The sequence below is a fragment of the Toxorhynchites rutilus genome, chromosome 3, assembly GCF_029784135.1.
Source record: "Toxorhynchites rutilus septentrionalis strain SRP chromosome 3, ASM2978413v1, whole genome shotgun sequence".
Classification (NCBI taxonomy): Eukaryota; Metazoa; Arthropoda; class Insecta; order Diptera; family Culicidae; genus Toxorhynchites; species Toxorhynchites rutilus.
In genome coordinates, this window is record NC_073746.1 from 16,477,743 (window position 1) to 16,498,352 (window position 20,610).

At 43.1% G+C, this 20,610-nt stretch overlaps 2 protein-coding genes across 2 annotated transcripts; one reads left to right on the forward strand and one right to left on the reverse strand.

The window, feature by feature from the left end:
- The first annotated feature begins 3,510 nt into the window (after positions 1-3,510).
- LOC129772902 (craniofacial development protein 2-like) lies at positions 3,511-5,884 on the forward strand. The gene is made up of 3 exons (XM_055776431.1): positions 3,511-3,717; positions 3,762-4,898; positions 5,855-5,884. The coding sequence occupies exons 1-3, from the start codon at positions 3,511-3,513 to the stop codon at positions 5,882-5,884; spliced, it is 1,374 nt and encodes a 457-aa protein (XP_055632406.1).
- A 94-nt stretch (positions 5,885-5,978) lies between these two features.
- LOC129772903 (uncharacterized) lies at positions 5,979-12,035 on the reverse strand. The gene has a single exon (XM_055776432.1). It carries the CDS (start codon positions 12,033-12,035, stop codon positions 5,979-5,981), a length of 6,057 nt encoding a protein of 2,018 aa, XP_055632407.1.
- Positions 12,036-20,610: the final 8,575 nt, after the last annotated feature.

Consider the following 20,610-nt stretch of genomic DNA (forward strand, 5'->3'; position numbering starts at 1 on the left):
GCCATCAGAACCAAGGTAGGTTCGAACAAATCTTCCTATTTTCCATTGTTGAGTTGGAACCTTGCCTTCTTTTAAGAGGACGACTGTATCTATTGCACGTTGATTTTCTTGTCAGACGATTTTGCTCGAGATTGAAGCTCTACCAAGTATTCATGAGATCAGCGATTCCAGAAATTCTGTCTCAGCTGCTGGATGCGTTGCCATCGGTACAATCAATTTTTGGGAAAGTCTTTGAAAGAGAATTCGGGTATGGCTGTTAGAGGCCTGCCAATTATCATGTGTCTAGGTATTAAAACTTCTGGGTATTTGGGTCATAACAATAGAAAAATAGAGGTCTTGAATTCCAAATTGCTTTATTTTGATATAAAAAGTCGCAAATTCCATTTATGTAGATTCAGGTGATTGATAAATGTGATTCTGATTATCTTGATACTTTTATTTCCGGCCTCCCAATGAGGCGCACTTGAGAGAAAGATTGTCCATTGTTTTCGCTTTGGTTTGAATGGTCTTAAATCCTTGCTGTAATCCTTGCTTTAACTTTTTACTTGTGTCCATAACTTGTAGCATATCCTTATCATACATAAAATAAGTTCTAAACCGTTTATCATTTTTATCTTCGAAATTAAACTTTTGCTTACAAAGTTGCCATTTTAAAATACGATTTACATTTGTTTTTACATCAATTTCATTACAGTTTTCCAAAAATACATACTCTTCCATGAATTTATCATACTGTCCGTTAACTTCTGGCTGCTTGCCTAGCTTGGACACCATTATGTTAAACTTTCTCGAATTGGGACGAAATGTTGACTGAGAGTAAGCCTTGCACTCATCAGTCTTGATTGGCACATATTGCTTAGTGACCACGTTTTCCAAATTATCAAAATAATGAATCTGTTGACTTAATTGCTTTGTTGATAATGTTACTGTATGTGACTGAAATATGTGACCAGATACAGATTCGCTATTAACTTTTCCACCAATTAGCCATCCAAATTGAGAATCAATTAACGTTGGCGAATTCTTGAAAAGTTTTACTCGATCGAATTTAATTAGATCATCGAACCACTCCATTCCGATTAGTAAATCTATCTGACCAGGTTTGTGGAATGAAGGGTCAGCCAATTGTGTTCCGGGCGGAATGTTCCACGAAGCTACATTTTTTTTTTTTTTTTTTTTTATATCTGTATTATAGTGATTTTCAACTCATTTGGTAGGTTCGTCACTTTTACTTCCATTTTTGGAAGAATGTCGGGAGTGAGAATTGAACTCGTGACCTTTAGCGTGAGAGGCATGGATGTTACCACTACGCCAGATCGCCTCCACACACGAAGCTACATCTATCTCGCAAGTTGGTAGAATACCAGTGACTTTACGAGTAACCAAGCAATCCAAATTGAATTCGAAGTTGCTATACCTAGAGCATACTTGAATCCGAGCCTTGTGCTGTACTTTGGATTTGATATTGCTAACTCCGTTGATTAATATATTTGCCTTTTCTTTCGAAACTCCTAGCTTATCAAGCAGCGATTCAGAAACGAAATTGATTTGTGAGCCACTATCCAAAAGTGCTCGACATAAATGCAGATTTCCATCTTTATCCAAAACTATTAAAGGATGTGTCACATCAAATTGCATCACGGAAAAAACGCTGTAGAAATTTAATTTTTAGGAATTATATCTTCAGCTTTCGCTTATAATCAGATAAGAGTGTATAGATCACGTTGGCCATGCTTCACTGTCAATTTTTCGTAAATCTGGAAAAATGTCGTCGAACGAAAAAGAGCGTCGTGAATTAATCCTGTGCACTCATTTCGAGAATCCGGAGTTGTCACATCGGGACATTGGTAAGATGCTGAGAATCGTCCAATCCACGGTCAGCAGAGTACTAAAACGATACTTCGAGAACCTAACCATCGACCGGAAGGTGAAGAACGGCAAAAATGGATGCTCCGTCAGTGAAAAAGATCACAAGCGCGTAGTTAAGCAGTTTAGACGTGATCCGAGAAGTTCGGTCCGGGATGTCGCCAATAAGCTGAATTTGTCAAGTTCATTCGTCCAGCGGACCAAGCAGCGGGAGGGCCTGCGTACATACAAGGTTCAGAAGCCTCCTAACCGCGACGAAAGTACACCGAAATGCTGACGAAGCCGCATTGCCTGGTAATGGACGACGAAACCTACGTCGAAGTGGACTTTCGTCAGCTGCCGGGCCTGTTGTTCTTCTCCGCAGAGGACAAATTCAGCATTCCGGAGGAGATTCGCAAGCAGAAACTATCAAAGTTTGCCAAAAAGTACATGGTGTGGAAGCGATCTGCTCTTGCGGAAAGTGGAGCGCCTCCTTCGTGATGACCGGCACGGTAAACGGGCAGGTTTACCTTAAGGAGTGCCTACAGAAGCGCTTACTACCACTATTGAAGCAGCACGAGGGCCCGACCATCTTCTGGCCGGATCTCGCTTCGTGTCACTATTCAAAGGACGTGTTGGAGTGGTACGAAGCCAACGGGGTCACCTTCGTGCCAAAGGAAATGAACCCGCCCAACGCGCCGGAGCTTCGCCCAATAGAGAAATATTGGGCGATTATGAAGCAGGCCCTCCGGAAGAACCCAAAAGTTGTCAAATCGGAGGCGGACTTCAAGAGAAAATGGATTTCTGTTCAAAAAAAACTACAACCTGACGTTGTACAGAACCTTATGGACGGGGTAAAGAGGAAGGTGCGAGCATACGGGCTTGGGCTCGAAGTATGAATAAAAAGAAAATGCCAAAAGTTGTTTAATAGTTTTTATTTTACTGTCTAAAATTTTCAAAAGGATCGGTCTACTGGGCGAATTTCTACAGCCTTTTTTCCGTGATGCAATTTGATGTGACACACCCTTTACTTATGCTGTTAGAAGAAGCACTTGGTAAGCATAGTATGTCTGCGCTGACACTGCGACATACGATTGAACTGATTCTGAATGCTACTTACAGAATCCTGACATCTTTCAAGAATGGAAATGCGATTTTTCAGAAAAGAAATTGTGTTATCATAATTCGGAAGCGACCCATGTTCCATTGTTGATTCCCATGCTCGTTTGCTCTCTTTGTCTAGAGCGCTAGTAAGGATGTGTACGACAACCAGTTCGGACACACCTGAAAATTCCTGACCCAGAAATTTCAAATTTTCGACATGACCCACACATGTATCAACAAGCTTCCGTAATTCGCAATGATCTTCTTTAAATATCTTCGTTATGCTTAACAGACCAACAATATGGTGGGGCTTCTCTTCTCCCCTCCGGAGGGTGAGCCGTTCTCATATAGTGCGCGTCTGTTCTCTATGGTAGGAGCGGCACACGACAGCTTCTGACCCGGAGCGGGCGGCTGAATCAAGAAACGTGCTGTCTCGAACACTATAGCTAAGATGGCAGCTCCATCACGAGACTCGGTAGCGTGGCCCTAGTAAGGCAACCTACCTAAAATAACCTACTACGGATACTCAATTAATTACGACCCAGGCAACGAAATAAGAACATGGAATGGAAGCTTGGTATCTGGAACTGCAGACCACTAAATTTCGTGGGTGGCGATCGAATACTGCTCGAGTTAGAACCCCACAAGTTCGGTATAGTGGCTTTGCAGGGAATCTGTCGCAAGGGTGAGAAGGTGTGGAAGGTCCGCGACGGTAAGGCCCAGTTTTACCAGAGCGGTGGGGCTATCAACGAGTTGGGAACGGGCTTTGTAGTGTTGAATGTTGAATGTTGGATCGCGTTATTAATTGGAAGGCGATCAACGAAAGGATGTGTGTACTGAGGATAAAAGGCCGGTTCTACAACTACAGCATCATCAACGTGCACTGCCCGCACGAAGGCAGACCCGACGACGAGAAGGAAGCGTTCTATGCGCAGCTGGAAGCGATATACGACAGCTGTTCACCACGGGACATCAAGATCGTCATCGGGGATATGAACGCCCAGGTTGGAAGGGAAGCAATGTACAGACCGGTGATAGGCCCATGCAGACTACACACCGACACGAACGACAACGGCCAGCGGTGCTTCAACTTCGCAGCTTCCCGAGGCCTGGTGATCAGAAGCACTTTCTTCCCCCGCAAGGATATTCATAAGGTCACTTGGAGATCACCTGACCAACATACAACAAACCAAATTGACCACGTCCTCATCGAAGGTCGATTTTTCTCTAACATCACTAACATACGCTCCCTGCGCGGTGCGGATATTGACTCGGATCACTACCTAGTAGGAGTACATGTGCGCTCAAAACTATCGAGAGCTTACAACTCACGGCAAAACCGCCCTCCTCGGTTTAACATTCGGCAGTTAAAAGCCCCGCAAGCTGCCGAGAATTATGCGCGCCTGTTGGATGAGGCACTACCCTCCTCTGGGGAGCTAAATGCTTCGAATCTCGAAGACGGCTGGAGTAAGGTTAGCTCTACCATCGAAGAGACCGCAACCGTGGTACTAGGTGAGGAAACTACGAGCCCAAGAAACGACTGGTTCGACGGGGAGTGCCAGCAAGCGATGGAGAGAAGCAAAACAGCTCGGAAAAACTATCTAAGCATTGCCACGAGAGAGAATTTGGCCAGATATCGACGAGCGCGGAATAAGTTGACCACGATACTGAGGCGAAAAAAGCGCCAGCAGGAGGACAGGGATCGTGACGAATTAGAACAACTATTTCAGGCCAATGATACGCGCAAGTTCTATGAGAAGGTGAACCAATCTCGTAAGAGCTACACACCGAATCCAGACATGTGTAGGGACGAGGAAGGAAACCTGATTACAAGCGAGCGCGAGGTGGTCGACAGGTGGCAAAAGTTCTTCGATAAGCACCTCAATGGCGAGATAGCAGATGGAGGCGTAATGGAAACCTACCTGGGAGCAGAGCTGCAATCCATCACCGTCAATGTCACAAAAAAGCTGACCTTCTTCACTCAATTCCTCTCACGGCACGTGAGATCCAAATATTCAGTAGTGATACTCACTCTTTTGTTTCTGACACCTAACCAAAGGACGGTTGGTTCCAATGTCTCTCACTGCCGATCGCTCTGTTTACAACTTTACGTTACGAGTGCGGTGGTTGTGGCGTATGATGGTAGTAGAAATGTGAGCGATCAGACAGCTCCAATCATTTTTGACAATCGCGACGGTTGTTTAGATTCGTTTGTTGAAGTAGAAGTTGTTGTTGTTAGAGATGTCTGAATTTTTCGTTTATTCGATTATCGATTAATCGTCAGCCAATATTCGATTCATTCGAACAATTGTCCTTCAGTATTCGATTAATCGAGCGAATATTTATTTCTTGTAGTTAAAATGAACAGACATATATAATAAAAAATATTATGGTGTCATGATTTTAAAAGTTACATTAAATATAATTTTCAAATGAACATGGTGCAGCATAATGGTTTTTGAATGAAATGGTATTTAAGTAGCGTAAATGATATTGGTTTGTCCAGTCAAAAATATGATCATGGTTTGCCCACTTTTTTAAATGCTCTAATTCAGCGCTCCTGTGTCAAATAAGGCCTTCGAATGTTTCGAAACATATAAATGAAATTGCCTTTTACATGATGTTCGTGTAAGTCAGGGAAAACACGCTGTTCTTCCGATAGCCGTGATTTATTTGGTAATCAGCTTCAAGCTAAAAATACCTGAATTAGTTTCACAAAATATGGTATAAGAATAACACATACATTACAGTGTGCCTGTGTATCTTATACAATGGACACGCGTTGAATATAACCCTAACGGTAACAGTGGTTCGCTGGGTAATTATAAAAAATATAATATACTTCAAGCATAAATAAATAATTCATTTTTCTAACCTGCACTAACTAGTACCTCTTTTGGTGTAGAAACCTGAGTGTACTTGGCTTTTAGTGTGAAAACAAACTATATATAATAGTAATCAAAGGGAAATTCAATAAGTTTAATAGAACACGTTCTTCTCTTCTGAGCACTTGCTAAACCTTCTATTGTTCATTTGGAGTTTGACGGTATGTACTGCTTGGCGCTGTTGGTAGACGTGCTTCTAGTTGCAGATAGGGTCGTCAGTGAAAGTGCCCCTGCAGCAACATCCCCCCTCCCGTAAAGATCAGTTGCAGACTCAGCTTTACCATTACTTTTTACGTCCAATACCGCCAGCTTTGACACTGGCCGGCGGAATATGCCTCCTGCTGTTTGCACCACAGCTTGTCGTATGCGCCCATCTTGACCGACGATCACCTGCAAGATTCGTCCCCTGGTCCAGCCGTTTCTTCTGTTCTCGTCTATGATGATGACTAAGTTACCAGGTTCAATTGCTTTGGTATCTCCAAACCACTTGGTTCGTCTAGTAAGAGTCGGTAGATACTCTCGCACCCATCGAGACCAGAAGTGATTTAGATTCTGCTGAATCAGATCCCAGGAGTTGCGAGCCGTTTTTGCTGCATCCAACATGAGAACAGATGGTTGTTTGATACCACTACTGCTGCCTAGCAGAAAATGGTTCGGCGTCAAAGCTTCCTGCTCTGCTGAATCTAACGGCAGGTAAGTGAGTGGCCTGCTATTCACGAGAGATTCTGCTTCAATCACGAGTGTTTGGAGACCTTCATCACTTAGCTTTTTGTTTTGAGAGAAACCAGCCATCGCCACCTTAATCGATCGCACCAAACGCTCCCAGCTACCACCCATACTGGGGGCTGACGGTGGGATGAACACCCACTTTGTGTATGCATTCGTGAATGTTGATGCTGCTTCCGTTTCAATTCGTTCGATTTGCCCTTTCAGCACATTGTTCGCCCCGCAGAAGTTTCGACCATTATCGGAATGGATTTCGAGTGGCGCCCCCCGTCGACACACAAACCGACGTATTGCTTCGATGCACGACTCCGTAGAAAGATCATACGCCACTTCTACGTGTACCGCCCTGGTAGTAAGACACGTGAACAAAGCAACGTACCTTTTAGCAGTTGATCGTAACACTTTCACTTGTATTGGACCGAAGTAGTCTAATCCGGTATAGCTGAAAGGTCGGATGAAAGGTGAGAGCCGTGCGATGGGTAGTGGCGCCATCTTCGGTGTAGTTGGGTGTGCTTTATACACTTTACACCACTGACAATGTCGTGCCACTTTTCTTGTGAGTACGCGTAGCTGCGGTATGTAATATTGTTGCCTTACTTCGTTGACAATGGTTTCGGAATTAGCATGAAGATATTTTCGATGGTAATCGTCGATGATTAGGAAGGACACCCGATGTGTCTTGGGTAGGATCACAGGATATTTTACCTCAGTCGTGATCTGTTTTGCCAATCCAATGCGACCATCGATGCGTAGAATCCCTTCGTTGTCAAGAACTGGAGTCAACTTATAAATAGCGCTGGATTTAGGTATCGCTAGTAACTCCTTTTGCTGTAGATGTTTATTCTTCTTCAGAATGGCCACCTCGTTCGAATAGACTTCAGCTTGGACTTGTCGCCATATCGCCATCTCTGCTGCCCGAATCTCTTCCTGCATTAGAACTCTGTTCCCAATTCCTCGTTTTTTCAAGGATATATACTTCATAACGTAAGCCATGGTCCTCACCATGCGGCCCCATCGGGAAAATCGTTCATATACGATCATTGGAACGTATTCGTCCGTCACATGATGAAGATGGCATGGGCGAATTTCTTCGTCTGTGGTTGTGATACAATTCTTCGGAACAGGCCATTGATCCTTACATCCCAGAAGGAAATCTGGTCCTTGGAACCATCTGCTGGTTGAATCAAAATGTGGACCTTTTGTCCATTTGGTGGCCTCATCAGCCACATTCATCGCACTCGGTACCCAGTGCCACTCACTTTCGTTTGTTGAAGTCAATATTTCACCGACGCGGCAGGCAACGAATTGCCTGTACTTTCGATGTTTCGAATGAATCCATGCCAGCACTGTGTTCGAATCAGACCAGAGAAACCTGCTCATGATCGGTATTGTGTGACCTTCGATAACGAACGACAGCAGACGGACACCTAATACAGCAGCCATTAGCTCTAAGCGAGGGATAGAAACATATTTTAACGGAGCCACCTTTGCTTTAGCTGCCACTAGTCTACACTGTGGGACTCCATCTGGTCTGATTACGCGGAAGTAGATCACTGCTGAATAAGCTTCTTCGCTCGCATCGCAGAACACGTGTGCTTCGATCGAATCGTAAAGGGATGGATTTGCCCCTTGAAAGTAGCATCTTGGGATTTGAACGCCGTCCACACTATCAAGCAAGCTCGTCCACCTTTTCCATAGCTCGAAAAGGTGTTCATCGATGCGATCGTCCCATTTTATCCCGGTTCTCCAAATTTCTTGCATGAGGATCTTGCCGTGGATTAAGAAGTTGGCTAGCAACCCCAGGGGGTCAAAAAGGGACATAATACATTTCAAGACTTGCCTCTTGGTTGGGCGTGTAGCTGTGTCTAAAAGAGTATGTATTTCGTCACTAATCGAAACGGAAAATGTAAGTGTATCAATTCTATGATGCCACAGCATGCCCAGCACGCGTTCGGCGTTGGCACCCTTTGTTTGAATGAGGTCTCTTGTTTCTTCTTTCGGTTCCTCGCCCATGAAACGGATGACTTCCTGGCTATTGGAGACCCAATCACGAATGTGGAATCCTCCCTTGGAGTGAATCCAGCGCACTTCACTGGAGACGGATTTCGCTTCTTCGACAGTAACAAAGCTATCGAGCAAATTATCGACGTAATGACTCCTCAAAATACTTTCTACCGCTCTAGGGTATCGTTCTGCAAATTCCTCAGCGTTCCTATTTTTCGCGTACTGCGCGGATGTTGGTGAACTGGTGGCCCCAAAGGTTAGCACGTCCATTAGAAAAATCTGCGGTGGATCTTCTGGATTATCACGCCACAAGAATCGCTGAGAATGACGATCGGGTTCTATCACTTTAATCTGATGGAACATCTCGGCAATGTCACTCGAGACGGCAAATGGAAACTGTCGGAATCGAAATAAAACTGAGTGTAAAGGAGTCAGCATGTCCGGTCCAGGGAGCAGAAGAGTATTCAAGGAAATACCATCGACAACAGCAGCGGCGTCCCAAATAAGGCGCACTTTTCCTGGTTTTCTAGGATTAGTCACAGCCCCTAAAGGAAGGTACCAAATACGGCGAGGGTCTGCGGATTCCAGTTCCTCTTTCGTTGCGCGATGGGCGTATTGTTTTGTTTGATAGTCACGGAGTTGGCGGTGAATACTTTCTCCTACTACTGGATCTCGCTTCATGCGTCGCTCCAAGCATGTGAGTCGCCGAAGTGCCATTCCGTAACTGTCTGGAAGCTCGAAATGATCATTCTTCCAGAGTAGACCCGTACAGAATCTACCGTCAACTTTGTACGTCGTTCGCTGGAGCAAGTCCATAGCCCGTTGGTTGTCTACGGATTCCAGCGGTTGGAGCGGTGTCACACCGGTGTCTTCCCGATTGAAATAATCGCGTACTATAGTGTCCAGCTTCACTATGGCTGAACAATCGCACGTGTGATAATTGAGGTGTTCAACGTCTCGTCCGCCATCTACATGACCGTAGATACACCATCCTAAGCGCGTCTTGGATGCTATTGGTCCTTTTACCCCTTCTTTGATCTTCAAAGGTACAGCCAAAGATAGATCACGAAGCCCGATCAGTATTTGTGGAACAGCATTTTCGTAGCTGCGTACCGGTAAACCAATTAGATGTTGAAATTGTTTTTGGAGTGGTTCAACCCTCAACGTCTGCTGGGGAAGATTGAGGTGATCTACCGTCCGTGCGTTCTCCAGAGTGTGGCGAGTCTTTTTCCCGATCTCTGATACATCCACGGAAATCACCTGTGACGTATTCTCAATTCGCGACATGTTGGCGGTCCACTGCAAGCAAAGAGGTACCTGCGGACCCTGTAATCCAAGCTGATGGGCGAGACCAGATTCTACTAATGTCGTCGACGACCCTTCATCCAGAAAGGCAAAGGTCTTAACGGAACAAGTGATGCCGTACGCTACTACCGGTATTATCCGGTACAGGACCGATTGTCCACAATGGTGATATGTCAGGTTCGCATTACTGGCGAGCGCGTTACTTGTGCGTGATGAATGTAACATTGGATGATGCCGAAATTGGCATCCGTCGATTCCACACCGATTGATGTTCCGACAAGGACGACGCCCGTGAGGGTTCAGGCATGTTCGACAAAGCTTCAGTGTGTGCACAAATTTCCAACGGCTCTCGATGTCGCTGTCTTTGAACTTAGGACAGTCCTGGACCCGGTGATCTCTCGCGCAGACGAGACAGTGTCTCTTAACTTCTGACACTACCATATTTCCATATTCATTTTTGTCCTCCATGTGGGCATTGAAATACCCCTTTTCTCTATTTTTATTTCGATCAACCCTGACGAAAGGTTGCTCTACGTACGAGCACACTTTGCTAACTGATTCTACCACATGTGACATAAAATCACTGAAAGTTCTCAGATCAGCGGTTGGACACGCGATGAGTTTTTCTGCCCACTGCAGTTTAAAACTTGAAGGAAGTTTTTCGACGACCTCATGAAGCAGCACAGGATTCGATAGATGTGTTCGCTGTCCTGTTGCGATTAAGTGTTGGGTTAGATTTCTAACGGTTAAACCAAAATCCATCAAGGTTTCAAGCTTTTCAGCCTTGGGCGTAGGACACTCCCGTACATTTCTTATCAGCTTGTTTATGATAATTTCAGGACGCCCATATAGGGTCTGCAGAGTTCTCATTACCTCCGGAACGTTTTCCGGTGCTAGTAGATAATACCTCACGGACTTCAAAGCGTTTCCTTTTAAGCATCTTTGTAGTCGTGTCATGTTTTCTGTATCTGTGTATCCACAGGTGGCCGTCGAGTTCTTATAACTGCTATAAAACAGAGGCCATTCCTCTGGGTCACCTGAGAAATCTGGCAGATCGCGGGGCGTTATTTGCCTCGCTGTTAGTTGTTCCTGAGTTAGGTGGAATGAACGGTGGCTGATCTGGGAAGGCTGTTCCGATAGACGAATATTTTCAGGGACAATCTGTGATTGTATGCTGCACTCTATTGGCAGACTCTGAGCGATCGGAGGGTATGTTGGTGCTCCAGTGGAAAGCGGATTATGTCCGCGATTAGAATATACATTCTGAGTCGTATTCGTTATTCGCTCTCTTAACTCGTTCCGAACAGCTTGAGCACCGGACCGATGTGGTGGTAGAGGCGCTGCGGTTGAACGACTCGAAGGACCAGCTTGCTGCTGAGAATCTAATGATACTGTAGGTACAGGTGGTTGACTCGGGCTTCGGTGAGATTGAAGATCTGATTTTGACTTGGTAAGTTGCATCCAGCAACGTTGAAGCTGCTGTTCGAGCTCTTGTAAATGTTCTAATGTGCCGGTATTCGGTAACTGCTTAATATCTCTAGAGACATAAAGTTTCTTTTTAGTTTGGGTGACATCCTGATTTAGACTAGTTGTGATGGCGTTGTCCAACCCGCCGGTAGCCGCAGCAGTTTCTTGACAAATATTAACAGGTTCGGTTGGCCCGGTCTGTTCTGGTTGTCCTTGCGGAATTTTAGTTGGCGAAGGTGACACAACTATCTGAGGGTCGATTGTTTTTTCTACCCACTCACTGGTGTGCTTTATCCGTTCCTGAGTCTCAATTACATGGTTTCTAACACTGCGATTATCCGTTTCTTCCTCTTCCAAAGCAGCTGATTCAAGCCGGAATTTATCCTGGGAAAACTGCTTCTCTAGGTCAAGGTCATTTTGTTTCCGTTTTAACTCTTTCTGCTCAGTTAAATGTTGCAGTTCCAACTGCAAACGGGCGCGACGAGCAGACGAACTAGTCGATGTAGATTTCGCAGGAGCTGGTAAGCACTTTATGCAACTCCAGCGGCGATCTGTGACAGACGACGTTACTCCGGCACATGTGTAGTGCCACCATCTTCCGCATTCGTCGCAAGCTACCATATCGTCATAACTGTTGGGCCGTTTACAACCAGAACAGTTTGATTCGCCGGCCTTCGGGGTAGTCCTGCTTGTGTCCATTGTAATCTTGAAGTTTTGTTCGTGTAAGTCAGGGAAAACACGCTGTTCTTCCGATAGCCGTGATTTATTTGGTAATCAGCTTCAAGCTAAAAATACCTGAATTAGTTTCACAAAATATGGTATAAGAATAACACATACATTACAGTGTGCCTGTGTATCTTATACAATGGACACGCGTTGAATATAACCCTAACGGTAACAGTGGTTCGCTGGGTAATTATAGAAAATATAATATACTTCAAGCATAAATAAATAATTCATTTTTCTAACCTGCACTAACTAGTACCTCTTTTGGTGTAGAAACCTGAGTGTACTTGGCTTTTAGTGTGAAAACAAACTATATATAATAGTAATCAAAGGGAAATTCAATAAGTTTAATAGAACACGTTCTTCTCTTCTGAGCACTTGCTAAACCTTCTATTGTTCATTTGGAGTTTGACGGTATGTACTGCTTGGCGCTGTTGGTAGACGTGCTTCTAGTTGCAGATAGGGTCGTCAGTGAAAGTGCCCCTGCAGCAACACATGATTTATAGTAGTTTGATAGTATATTTTTACGAAATCACATGTTTTAAAGGATTATAGAATACACCTTCTATTTGTGTCAATGCGCCCCTCATTCGAGCTAACTTTTAATCGATCACCAAATGATTATTTGGCACGTATTCAGACCTTTTCTGGATTACAACACTTATAAATATTGTAAACATCATGCTTGCTCACCATTTGTATCGGATTTACATAGCTAAACCATTAAATTAACGCATTTTGATGAACTCAATTCTGATCATGAGTTGTCCAATTCAATAATGTTGTTTTGTCCACATGATTTCTATGGCTACCGCTTGGCGCGCTGCAGTTTGTTTATGGTGTGCTTCGCGCATAGCACAAGTATGGTTTATCTGTGTTGATTGTGTTGAGGTGAACACTTCTAAAATGCCCAAGAAAAGGCAATATTCTGAAGAAAGCCTAAATTATGAATGAATCAATATGATGACAGTAAACTCAAGCAATGATAAATGCAACATCTAATTGTGAATTCGAATGTTTTCATTCAAAAATGGAGATTTCTAAAACCGGACAAACCATGATCATTTTTTTGGGCAAACCATGATCAGAGGTGGTCAAACCATGATCATAATTCTTCTTTAAGGAAAATCGTTAAAAAACATAAAAATTTGAATAATTTCAACACCTTATGGTTGTATTAGCAACTAGAGACTTGGGGCTTTTCAACAAACCCAAACTCGTATCGATTATGTGTGATTTTCATGAAGAAAAATCGATTTGCATTTACTAGTTGCGTTAAAACACCCCAAATTGGACAAACCAAGATCATTTACCCTATATTGATAAATTTACCATTTCATAATTATTTGCGGATCATGAAAACGATCCGATTGAATACCGACAAGGCGTGTTTTTTTTTATTTTGAGTTGATGATTACCAGAACTATTGAAGTTTAGTTAATAAACGTGAGATGAGCACAAAAATTTTATTTTTTCATAAAACGAAAGAAAATTGCGATCTCAAAGAATCGCTCAAAAACATCCACTTGCATTGAGGCTTTATTGAGAAACTTCTTATACCGTGCCATTAACTGCGCCACGAACAATTCCAGATGGAATATATGTTTGCTTCCTTGCTGCATCCGGTGTTCATAGTGCCCGGTAAAATTCAACGTTTGCGTCTTCAGACTCATATCGCAATTTTTAACCAGATTCGGTACCAATCCACAGGTTATAACATTCGATAGAACGCCTTGGGATAGCAGTTCGTATAGCTGGTTCCTCACCACTTCCAGCAATCTTACAATCTTACATTCAAAATTTTAAGAATATCCTCCTAAGATAGAGCCGGCACTCTTATTCCCAAGCAACGACTCCTAACCGCGGGAATAACCCGCGAAGTAGAATTGGCGCACAAAATAAATCTGCACGTAGACAAATACTTTTCAATGGTTCTTCTCAGCGCATCCTGGGTATCTTTGGTCAGCTAATCCACTTCGGACAAGACGAGTCTCATATTCCCTCTACCCACTGGGATCAATTTGCTTGATCAAATTCGATACGACCACCCTGTTATATATCACGACAACCGATGAATTCAACTCGATGTGGTAATTACTGCTGATGGTCCTGATTTCCACCTTCCGGTTCGAGGGCGTTGTGAAATTGATTATCTCATTGCGTAGCCGTTCCGCACCCGGTTGGTAAAGTTTCCGCAGCAGACACATGATGCGAGTTTTCTTACTGGCCTGGAAGGACCGTAGAACGGGAAGCGGGAAGTCTCTCTGGGAGCAAAGCTTAATCAGATGCGTAACTTGCGTTTTGTGGTAGTCCAGTTTGGACAGCTGGCGCGGTCGGTAGCGGTCAACCCAGAGAGCCATTGTACACAAAAATATTTGATGTATAATGTATACAAAAATACTTGGTGACTTGTTGTTTTCGTGTTGGCCTTTGTCAAAGTAAGAGCCCCCGCATGCTGCAGACTGACTTGTAGACCGATAGTTCGGTCGGCTTCTTAATCAGTATGGAGATGTATGCATGTGCGCACATTACACCGATTCAATTGGGTCGGTTTTTGCACCAGTACGCCGATCCGACCAAACTGTCGGCTGAAAAAAAAGTCTGTAGAGTGCGGGGGCTCTTAATGTCATCACCTCCAGAGATGCCAGATTTTTTTTTAAAGTCTTCGACAAAAAATTGAAATGTTGATGTGTATAAATGACAGATATTTTTGTAACCGCGAGAATAGCACAGTAATGTATGAAAAAGGGGTTGTTAGCGCAGGGAATCAAGTCATAAAGAGTAGAAATACCATATCCCTGCAGCCAGTAACTGAAAATATAAGTCTGCAACAGGATAGGCAGGCAGGACATCAAACATCAGTAAAATTGCGAACATGTCTACAAATTTAGCACCGTTGCAATGATGAGAAACAAATTTGGTAAAAAAATCGAAGTCGAACGGGTTTCAAAATGCATTATTTTGCTAATTTCAAACCCGATCGGGATCCGCAATAGAGGGGATAGTCAAGGCGTGTCATTCCACAAACTAAGTACTAATACAAATGACACGTGTAATACTACGTAGAGTCGGCGAAGTGCCACTAAAACATTAAGGCCATATGAAAAGATGAAAAGAATATACATGCCTGAAAATACAATATTCTTCAAATTATATTTAAAATGAAACTGTATATTCACATCTGGCATCCCTGGTCGTAAAGAACGAACACAAAGAGGCGAATGTTGTGAATATCGCCAAACACCAAACCATCAGCTAGACTTTTGGGTGTCGCACTATTCTGACATTTCAGCAACAGGACACTCACCAAAGAGCTCGGATTTCTACTGTCAAGTAGAAGCTCACCATGTGTTAGTGTTGTGATAATACTCTTCTCACACTATTGAACTGGCTTTGGGATGGTCACCAAAGATAATCGTAGTACAAAATTTGTTGATTATCTTTGTGTGAGTACCATCACTTGATTCTCACGACAAATCGCAGCTCTGCCTGGGAGTGCCTTCAAACGATAATGATGTCCCAGCCCCCGACCTTAAGGAGATCCAGCGAGAAATCGGGCTACTGAAGGCAAATAGAGCCGCTGGAAAAGACCGACTTCCGGCTGAACTCTACAAACTATTAAAATATACTGGCAACGGCACTTCATTGGGTAATATCCAGGATTTGGGAAATTACCAGAAGAGTGGATGGAGAGTATTGTTTGCCCCATCTATAAAAAGGGCGATCGGTTCGAGTGCGGCAACTACCGCGGCATAACGCTAACTAACGCCGCTTACAAGGAGCTCTCCCAGATTCTAGCACGTCGTCTATCCCCGATAGCCAAAGGCTTCGTAGAGCAGTACCAAGCGGGCTTCATGGGGGCCCGCGCCATTACGGACCAGATTTTTGTCGGGAGTAAAACGTGACCACTCATCACATATTAATAGACTTTGAGACAGTTTATGATACAGGCGATCGAGAACAGCTATGCCAGATCATGCACCACTTCGGTTTTCCGGACAAACTGACACGGCTGATCAAAGCTACCTTGGAGCGAGTTATATGCTACGTTCGTGTTTCGGGGGCACTCTCGAGCCTTTTTGAATCACGCAGAGGTTTAAGGGAAGGGGATGGATTATCCTGTATGCTTTTGAAAAATATAACCCTTGAGGCTGTAATCCGACGTGCGGGCATCGAAACGACGGGCACGATTTTCAACAAAAGTACCCAACTCCTGGGCTTCGCAGATGATATTGACTCAATAACAAGAAACTTTGCGACGGCTGAGGCAAACTACGCCAGACTAAAAGCGGAGGCCAGGAGGTTGGGACTACTAATTAATGCGTCAAAAACCAAGTACATGGTGGGAAGAGGCTCAAAGGAGAAAACAGTGAGCCTCCCACGGACAGTCTGGACGGCGATGAACTGGAATTGGTTGATAAATTCGTGTACTTGGGTTCTCTGATCACCGCCGACAACAATACCACGAAAGAGATCCAACGACGCATTCAAGCTGGAAATCATGCATACTTTGCGCTCCTCAAGACGCTTCGGTCAAGGAGAATACGGCGTCGCACAAAGCTAACGGTTTACAAAACCTTAATAAGACCAGTGGTCCTTTATGGACTCGAGACTGTGACGTTGCTCACGGAGGACATACGCGCTCTGGCCGTCTTTGAGCGGAAAGTGCCGCGGACTATTTTTGGTGGAGTACAAACGGAGAGCGGAGAGTGGCGCAGACGTATGAACCACGAGCTACAGGCACTACTTGGAGAGATTCCCATTGTAATCCTGGCGAAAGTCGGGAGGTTACGGTGGGCCGGACATGTCGCGAGGGTGCCGGACGACAGTGCAGTGAAATCCGTTCTCTTCAATGACCCCGCCGGCACCAGAAATAGAGGGGCTCAACGTGCCAGGTGACTCGACCAGATCGAAGCCGACTTGCGAGTGACGGGACGCTTACGGAATTGGTGACGAGTGGCCCAGGACCGAGTAGATTGGAGACTAATAATTGAGACAGCACGAGCCACCACGGCTCTCAACTGATTATGTATGTATGTATTGATAATTAGTTTCATATAATATATTATTTTATTCATTGTGATGAATTGTTTTGGAGTGCTCAAAAATTTCAGGAATCCATCGAGAAATGACTGAGCAATAAGCGTTTGAAATGGGACAAATTACATGATGTGATCGATTTTAGATTTTCAATTTGTACCCCAAATCTGTAAATCCAAAATCAGTACCTTTCCAGGTAAATATGTACGTGTGGCAACATTGGTTCATATATGCTTTTTTCAAAATAAAAAAAGAAGGTTTTGAGAAAAATAAATTTAGTTTTGACTTAGTACAAATTTAAAATCGAAAATCGAAAAAATTGTCCAATTTTAAACGCTTACTGCTCAGTCATTTAATGATGGATTGATTAAATATTTGCGTCAATCGATTTATGCACTCGATAACAATTTTTTATATTGAAGAAAATTATATATGTCATGAAAATAACTATCGAACAATTAGAAAATCTCAACCCCTATCCTAACGGAAATACCCACTTCTGATTGGTCGAAATTGACGACACATGCGGCGGTTCCCTAACATAGGCATCAAAACCAAGCTGCCCGGGACTCGACATTGCAAATAGATGAAAGTAAGAGGAACTTTTGCTCTCACCGAAATGTGTTCCCTAACAGAGACATCAAAACCAAGCTGCCAGGGGGAAATCGGCGTTGCAAATACATGAAAGTAGGGTGAACTTCTGTTCCTACCAAAATGTGTTCCTTAACAGAAACATCAAAACCAAGATGCCCGGGGGAAATCGGCGTTGCAAATATATACAAGTCGGGGGCATTTTTACTTGCAAAGATGAGTGATACGATTAATTCTTGCAAATAAAATTTAAATTTGGAACTTTAATGTTGGTTGCTTCGTGAAATTTCATATCAATGACCGATCATGTATTGTGAAAAATTTAGCACAAGTGTAAGTGTAAAATTGTATATGGTAGCATTTGTGTTAAAAATTACTTGATATATGAAACGATTTGTTTCAATTTCCGTAAATAAAACAGGAAGTGGGTTATATCTGTGCTATAACCGCAAGGGTGACGTAGGACTATCTTTGGTTTAGTGATCATTTGTTTTTAGTTGCTTCTGAATCAATTCTGAATAAATTAATATCTGGGGGACTTCGAAAACGAGAGCGTTACGTTGAAGGCACAATATTCAGCAAAAAAAAAAGCAATCACACGAAATTTGTATAATACATAATACATTGCTTGTATTGTGATATGATTTGTATTCCATTTCCAATAGACAATATAACGGTTGCATCAAATCAATCTACATATTTTTTACGTTCGCTCATCCTTTCAGATTACAGATTACTTTTCAGCAACGATTAGATCTTTCCGGAATTTTGTCGATGCTGCATCCAAATGAATATACTCCTTTCAGTTTGGCCTGTAAAAAACCTTTCTGAACTCTAATCCATCAAATTTGGAGCCCTGAAAAGGGCCGTTGATTATATGCTAAGCTAATATAGCACGCTCTCCTTGGATTCGACGGGCCAACTGAATGTCCTTGGCCATGATGTGACGCGTTTTGCGTGGATAGCACACAAATTAGTATCTTCGAATAGGCTTCCTGCAGCGTCATAACCGCGGAACTTTTGAAGCGCAAGTCAGTTTTGAAGTCCTGAGCAATTCCACGAACCAAATGCTGCAAAGCGAGCTTGCGGATCGGCAATTCGGTCGACTTCTGATAGCGATGAATTTCACGCAAAGTTCCCGGTCGATAACGATGTGACTTTTTAACACACTTCCTGGTGCGCTTATCCGAGCTGCTTTCGTGGTGCCTTACCACCGAAAGACTAACGAGTTGTCTGCTTGGTCCCAAACAAACGAGTCCTCACGGTGCGAGAGTAAAGTAAGAAATGAACGAAAACAAAGGAAGCGTCATTTTATAAACCATAAAAGTATAGAATCTAAACCCCACCCTTATTGACGTAGGACTACGTCTTTCATTTCTATACCGGAGTGTAAAATCAAAGTTTCGAAAACGAAAGCGTTACGCCGGAGACCGAGATTTTGAGTGTTAATAGCTCTTAAACAACTGAACGAAATGGTATGATAAACACTTCATTCGAAAGATAAAATGTCTACGCGTTATATACTTGTTACTTTTTGATCCAAAAACTTGTTTCAATAGTCTTAAAATTGCTTTCAAAACAGGCTATTGAAATCACCAATCGGTATATAAGCGAGCGGCGCTCGGAAATCCACTCAGTTCTAATTGAACAACGATTGGAGCATGTTGTCGCTGTTGCGGTGAAGCTCTTTATTTATCATGAAAGCGCGGATGAACGGTGTCACCAAGAGCCTGTTTGTGCACCCTAGGCCAGAAGGAAATCTATCAGGAGGAGAGTGATGCCACAAACGGTTCCCTGGGAAGACATCGCTACACACACATACACGCGCGGCTATTAACAGGTGGTTATCGAGTTGGCATTAACCACTGGTGGGCTTCCAGTATCGAGGAAAATGTGGAAATATCTAATCGTTACTGAAAATAATCTGCCAGTTCCTTTGGGAATTTTCAAAATATATTCATGTGAAAGAGTTTAATTGAATGTTTTCTATCCATGTAACACTGTGACCAAATATGTTTCAATCAAGTGCTATTAACAGGTGGTTATCGAATTAACATTAACCACATTAACCAGTATTGAGGAAAATTTGGAAATATCTAATCGTTGCTGGAAAATAATCTGCCAGTTCCCCTTGGAATTGAAAATTACATTCAAGCGAAAAAGTTTATTTTAATTTTTCTATCCATAAAATATCCATATAATACATTTGGGTTTGTGATTTGTCAATCAAGTACAGTTAGTAGGAAAGCTTCTGAAGATTGTTCTTCAGAACAAGGTTTTTCGTATCCTATATTGGATGCATAAAACCTTGTGCCTCCAACGTAACGCTCTCGTTTTCGAAGTCCCCCAAATATTCATTCATTCATTCAGAATGGATTTAGATTCAACTTCAAACAAATGATCTCTAAATCAACGATAGTCCTACGTCACCCTTGCGGTTATACCATAGATATAACCCACTTCCTGTTTTATATTCGTTGCTTACCCTGAGGGAGAAACGAATAACATCGAAGTAAGTATACAGTAAGCTTATATAATAAAGAGAGTGGGGTTTACATTTTATACTTTTATGGTTTACAATATCACGCTTCCTTTGCGGAATTGTTCAGGATTTCAAAACCGATTTGCGCTTCCAATGTTTCGCGATTATGACGCTGCATGAGTCCTATTCGAAGATACCAATTTGTGTGCTATCCATGCAAAACGCGTCACATCATGCCCAAGGACATCCAGCTGGCCCATCGTATCCGACGAGAGCGTGCTATATTAGCTTAGCAACGGCCCTTTTCAGGGCTCCAAATTTGATGGATTAGAGTTCAGAAACGTTTTTTGCAGGCCGAACTGAAAGGAGCATTTAGCGAAAATCGTGGTGTCGATGATAATTCGATACCGATAGGTGCCATGGATATGGATTTCA